The sequence below is a fragment of the Dipteris shenzhenensis genome, chromosome 20, assembly GCF_047967505.1.
Source record: "Dipteris shenzhenensis isolate YYH24624 ecotype China chromosome 20, Dip_SZ_1.0, whole genome shotgun sequence".
NCBI classification, from domain to species: Eukaryota; Viridiplantae; Streptophyta; class Polypodiopsida; order Gleicheniales; family Dipteridaceae; genus Dipteris; species Dipteris shenzhenensis.
The window spans coordinates 505,509-511,608 of NC_141615.1; the positions used below are offsets into that span (position 1 = coordinate 505,509).

The 6,100-nt window shown below is 45.3% G+C and overlaps 1 protein-coding gene across 1 annotated transcript; it reads right to left on the reverse strand.

Moving 5' to 3' along the window:
* Positions 1-3,177: 3,177 nt before the first annotated feature.
* Positions 3,178-5,812, reverse strand: LOC147889098 (protein NUCLEAR FUSION DEFECTIVE 4-like). Its single transcript, XM_087391885.1, has 3 exons — positions 5,223-5,812; positions 4,185-5,092; positions 3,178-4,028 (listed from the first exon to the last, which is right to left on the reverse strand). Exons 1-3 carry the CDS (start codon positions 5,550-5,552, stop codon positions 3,428-3,430), a joined length of 1,839 nt encoding a protein of 612 aa, XP_087248011.1. The 5' UTR covers positions 5,553-5,812; the 3' UTR covers positions 3,178-3,427.
* Between the last annotated feature and the right edge of the window lie 288 nt (positions 5,813-6,100).

Here is a 6,100-nt window from a genome sequence, read left to right on the forward strand (position 1 = left end):
AGATTGAAAAAAGCACATATTAATTACTTACGCAGAGCGGGGAGGATGGCGAATTAACCTAAGCTTTGCGGAGCAGGGAGGATGGCAAATTAAAGTGTTGGGATGGCGTATTCGTAAGAAGACTATGGACACGGTGTGTTCTGGAATTCTTTGTTCGAGGTTCCTCAACATGATGTGTTCAGAGTTCCACAAATCATCATTCTCCGTTTGGAACGTAGTGCAGACAGTATGGGAAACCAAAACAAAGGAAATCTCATTTGCTGTTCATGGTGGCGTTGCGTATTGAGGATCCAATCCGGCTGGTGCTCTTTCCAAGATGGTTCCAATATTCGCAGTGCTGGAGGGCCCATGATTGCTTCTTCAGATCATTTGTACACCATGAGCTCCAGAGAGGAGTTAAGAGTTCATGGCATCTCATGTGTAGTGAGAGAGGGCTTCTTTGTGGTTGCGCCTACCTAGAGAGAGGAGAAGGTAAACATTCTTCCTCCAGTCAGCTTGGGGGGCAAAATACCAGGGCATGTTTGCCAGGGTCAGGCCAACATCAGAGCGCTGGTTGGGGGCCCTGTTTGAGGCTAGCTGGTGTAGGCCAGTTAGGCCCATGGTTAGGGCAGAGTTGGGGCTCAGTTTGGTCACCCAATCTGCCTGGTCGGGACAACCCGACCCTGTTTGGGTCCTTGCTGGTTGGCCAATCAGCCAGCTCTAGCAGGCCAACCAGACTGATATGGGACCTATTTATAGGCTCCCCTCTCACATCCCTCACTTGTATCCCTCACTTGTCACTTGGAGCTTCACTCCTCACTTGCCTCCCTCTAGCTGAGTTTGTATTCCAGAATATTTACAGTTGCTATTTGCCTAATTCTGTGCCAATTTCTCTCTCTCGCATGCTTCCACAAGTGTACTACTTCCACACTTTCTACCATTTCGTCATGGCATAAGGACCAGAGAAAAAAGATTGCAGCTTGACATTGGTGGTAATGAGCTTGCTTATAAGCAACTAGCTCGCTAAGCTACATAAGCAACCAGAATAAATCCAAAAGAAGTTTGAAACCTGGCACTGCATGAATGGCAAGGGCAGAATCCATACCTCACATCATGCCAGCCTATTGCAGCAACAGCAGCCACCCCAGGGCATATACCTAGATGAATCCAAGAACATTCCCAAACTAGTGCAGTTTCAATCTCACGATAGTCACTCCTAAGATTGAAAACCATAAACTCCATCACATAGCAGGGACTAGCTACTATGACATCCCCACTGACGTCATCAGCGCCCAACAGTGGGTGTAGACCATAGTATAAAAATATGCTCTCACACATACACATTCACACACCCACACATACTTGAGCATCCATTTATACAAAGTCTTCGTACTGAGTTTGTGTCGGCACTCCGGAGGTGAAGGGCGGACTCAGCCATGATGAAGGCTAGCACTAAAGGAGAAGGCTAAACAAAAAGTAGTCCAAAAACTCTTCATTCAAGCTACAACTGCTGGTGAAGTCTAAACGATTTCATTTTAGTCTCTCCCAAACGAGCATCTAAATCTAGCTGATAGGGCAATGCACCATTTAAGATAGAAAGAATTATTGCAATACCAGCAGGCCGCAACTTGGACGAAAACTTCACAAGGTGAAATTTGCATGTCCGTTAATACGGCAGAAGCATACACCTAGATGAATCCAGGAACATTCCCAAACTCATCCTGCAGTTTCAATCTCACGATAGTATTATGGTTTTCTTAAATCATATGCTGGCATAGGATAAAGTTTCTGAAAATTCTGCTGCAGAAGACAGCACAATGATAAACAAGTTCCAAAATAAGAAATGAACTTTAACGTTTTAAAAGAAGAGTCAGTGATACTGTTGTCAACAGCTGAGATTGGAGAGTACCTATAGCTTTCCAAAGATGACTCGAATTCACGAGGACAAGTAAAGGGAAAGCTTAAGGAAGATTTCCATAATAGTGAGGATAGTGCAAGAAGGCCTCTCCCTTTCCATTTGACATTTGAAGGTGCAGACTAAAGAGGCTCATAATCAGCATGGTTTCATTTCTAAGGAAACTCCCAATTCGGTATAAGGTGAGATATGTGGCATCTAGATGAGTCTTCCTTTGATTTGAAATCGATGCCATGGGGGCTCTGCTTCACAGGATAACAAGCTCTATGAACAGCCCTGATACAGCTATATCATATATCCCAAGATGCCTTGATGGAGCCCAGACTGAACGGCCCTTCAATGCAACAAAAGTTTAGAGAACCAAAGTGGATTCTTCAAATTGACAGCAGGTGCTTTTCATTTCTAAATAGCACCACTTATCATCCTCTTAGGTTAATGGGAAAGAGGAAGCTTTGTGGGCCCCAAAATTGGAAGGTTCCCTTGCATTGTGACCAATCAAGGTCCTTCTGAGTGCCTTCATGAGTCTCAAGGAACCAGGGTGCTCATAACACTATCAGGCTTAGCTTTGCTGTCCATCATATTCCAACAACTCACACCATCTCTTAGTGAGGTTCTTCTCCTTGCAGTTGTATTTCGCTCAAATAGCTCAGCAAGCTTCCAAAATATGGCATCATTTATTCTCATGTGTACTCCCTGCTCAACCTCCTATCCCTTTGATTCCAATCCCATTCCTCCTTTTATTTCTCTTGTTTCTGCTTCTTCTTAATATCTGACCTTTTCTCTCATGGCACGACCTAAGCTTCCATGGATGTGAAAACCACTTGCAAATTTGCAACAGAGACTATCGTTAGCTTTACACAAAGAGCTTGAGAGCAAAGTGTTGCTGGAGCATGTTATTAACTGGCCTAATAAACCGATAAACATGACATAATGCGAAAGCAGTGCTTCAACCTTGATGTGAGTTGACCATCTTTCAGTTAAAGTGATTGGCATGGCAGAGCTCACCACAATCACCACCACCATAACCATATTGAGTGTCTTCAAGTCCACCCCATAACGAGCTCATGCCCCCCAATAGACAGAAAACACTTGTTTCCTCACTACAATGAAAGATTACCTTTGAAGAGCGAAATAGTTCATTTTGCAATGAATCCAACGTATGACTACAGCTTCCTAGAATTCAGAAAACAAAATTTATAGAACTTGTAAAACTCAAAGCTCGTCTCAAATGCAATAGCACCCGTACACAGTACATTGTAGAACTTGTAAAACTCAAAGCTCATCTAAAATGCACCAGCACAAGTACAAAGTTTATGGATTTCAGGAAAAAAAAAATCTCAATATGAACAAAATTTGAACTGCCGGGTTTCAGAAAAATCGGCTGCATAGCCAGGTTAATGGAACAAACAAATGCTTCAAGTAGAGAACGCACGTGATGGGTACACTTAAAGCATTCGCTGACACTAGTCCTTGTGTAATTTGTAGCTTATTCTTGTGTATGGCAGATCCTCCCCATAAAAAAGGCTTGGGCTCTTACTGAGAAGTGGTAGGTTCCTCTTCAAGGCCAGTTGCAGCAGGAAGCTCAGATGAGGAGAGACTTGCTGTGGGAAGGGAAGTGTCTGGGTGTCGAGCTGAATAAAGATTCTTGTACACTGGTCTTATTCGGTAGCTTAAGAAGAGGCTGAGAAGCAGTCCCGCCATACAAACTCCTGCCAAGACAAAAAAGGTGAGCCTGAAACAATTCACGCCGTTGCACACTCTATCTGCTCCACTTACCATCACGCTCCCTCCATTCTTTGTCCCATAAGCCCCACCAAGGCCTCGGATGTTGCTGTTAATGTTGCTTCTTTCTGCTTCATAGTCATAGACAAGACCCGCTAGAAGTGCAGAGAAGCACAACGAGCCTAAAGGAATGCTGAGATTGATGAAGTTGTAAATGACACCAAAGTGCTTTAGCCCAAATAGCTCAGATACAGTAGGGACCATCACAGAAAATTGTACTCCAAAGCACAGCCCCATGATTGCAGATGCAGGGAAAAGAAAGCTGCGCTTGCCAAAAGCAAAGAGGACATTGGCAACAATCATAATTGCTTGAGAGATGGCCATCCATACTGGTCTTGGCAAAGCATATAATCTGCACTCAGAAACAAACAAGCAGTAAGGAGCAGTGCTTGTCCTAATTAGTATCAAAGCCAGAGCTGAAGGAGTTCTGCAGAGGCAGTAGATGGTTGGTTTTGCAGGAGTTAAGGATGGAGCGAGAGAGAGAGAGAGAGAGAGAGAGAGAGAGAACCTGACATAATGCTCAGATACAAAACCTCCACCAAGGCGGCCCAGAAAATTACATATGCTAAGAAGAGCAAGAAAGGTAGCCACATCTGTGGTCCCATGAGCCTCACCCAACTGTGCCAGATTGTCATTCGTAACAATCCCTGGTCCTACCCCACAGAAGAACGCTAGGAACAGGAGCCAGAAATCTGCTTTGATAAGAGCCTGCTTGAGATTGAAGTCTTCTCCTCTTCTTGGCCCTCTTTTCCTTCCAACAGCTCCTTCTGCTAACGCCAGGAAAAAAGCCTCTTCATCCTCCTCATCGATATCTGGGAGTCGACTCCTTGATTCTGCGACTTTCCTGTGTCGTGCACGCTTCATCATGGATCTGTGACCGTGCACAAGGGGTTGCTTAAGGGCCTCGCCTTGTGTTAGTGACCTCCGATGCCTTGCACATAACCTCTCAATAAATAGCCTGAGAGGAACAAAGGTCGGTACCACAAGAAAAAGAAGAATCACCCCTGCTATGACGCTGGGTATAAAGCGAGTGGGAAATGAAACCAATGCCTCCAAAAGAGTTGCTACAAGTAAATATATGGCTAGAACAATGCAAAGTACATTTATGAAGAAAAAATTAAATTGCTCTTCTCCTTCATCCCTGCTCTCTTCGGACTTAATTGGCCTGACGAATTTCATGGAGACTAAGGAGACAGCAGCTGGTCCAACAGCAAGAAACGAGAGCAACCTGAGCGGTTCTTGTGAAAGGAAGGAAGTAAAGATTTGTGTGTAAATAGCAGAGCTTAGACCCACAAATCCTTTCAGAAACCCAGCGATAGTTCCTCGGTTATGAGAGAAGTTGCGCATGGATGTCACTAGCACTGCCGTGTTGAACCAAGTCGCACTATTGGAGCCGATACAAATCACGATAAGCATCTGCCCAGATCAAACAAAAAATTGTGATGCGGCATATATTTTTAAAAGCCTGTGAACAAGCGATTGGTACGCATACGACTGGCAATGCAAATGTGCCTATCGTCCAGAGGAAGGTGGATGGAAGGCTGACCCATAAATACAGAAAAGGCAGGACCGTTTGGCTGGCAACTAGCCAGATGGAACCATAACCAACGAATGCGAACAAGGCGCCAATGGAAAGTAGCGCCCACGGTGGCACCTTGTTGAAGAGGATGCCCGGAAGGATGCCCACATGCTCTCCAATATCCTTGGACACCGCAAGGATGTTGAGCTGAAACTGGTTGATACCCAGAACCCTTTTCAAAGTAGGCGAATATAAACTGTAGGGATTGGCGGAGAAAGACTGAATCCAAATGGAGGCGATAAGCACCATCCATTTTGCAGGAGCGTTGGCCGGATGGGGGGCTGCTGCCGGCTGCATGGAGCAGTTACTATTCCTGTGCAGCAGGGCAAACGCGCAACAAAGGAAGGAGGAAAGACGACATGAATGCTGCGCGCACCTGGAAGCTAAAGCAGGTCAGAGGTGGGCGAATAATGAGGATGAAAAGAAGGAATGTGGGCGAGAGTTGGGGCAGTGCATTGGGAGAGCAGCAGCAGCGAGTGAGTGACGATGGGTACCCAGCAAGCGTAACGTGAGCATCACCATCACCGCGCACACATGAACTCGAGATCTCAGCAAAGCAAAAAGCAAGAGAGCACAAAGGAGAGGGGTTGTTGTCAACGCCCTTTGTTATTAGGCGCGTGTTATCATCAGCTTTTGGGTTCTTTCGCATTAACATTACAACTACGACTGAGGTCCTCTACCACGGGTTACACACCTCCCTTCATCATATCTCATGCTCGGAATTGTTTTATTGGCACTCTGTCCAAATGCCGTGTACACTAGTTGGATGCTTCATGAGTTGTTCCATTTTGTACCGTTTCACTAACTCGATCAGCTTCGTAGTGGCTTGTCTTGTGCCACACTAG

Excerpts from the sequence above, each read along its gene's own strand:
- LOC147889098 (XM_087391885.1), bottom strand. The coding sequence starts at position 5,552 with ATGCAGCCGGCAGCAGCCCCCCATCCGGCCAACGCTCCTGCAAAATGG. Across the intron at positions 5,093-5,222 it reads TGCCTTTTCTGTATTTATGG|ATGCTTATCGTGATTTGTAT; the intron begins GTCAGCCTTCCA and ends TGATCTGGGCAG. Across the intron at positions 4,029-4,184 it reads GTATCTGAGCATTATGTCAG|ATTATATGCTTTGCCAAGAC; the intron begins GTTCTCTCTCTC and ends TTCTGAGTGCAG.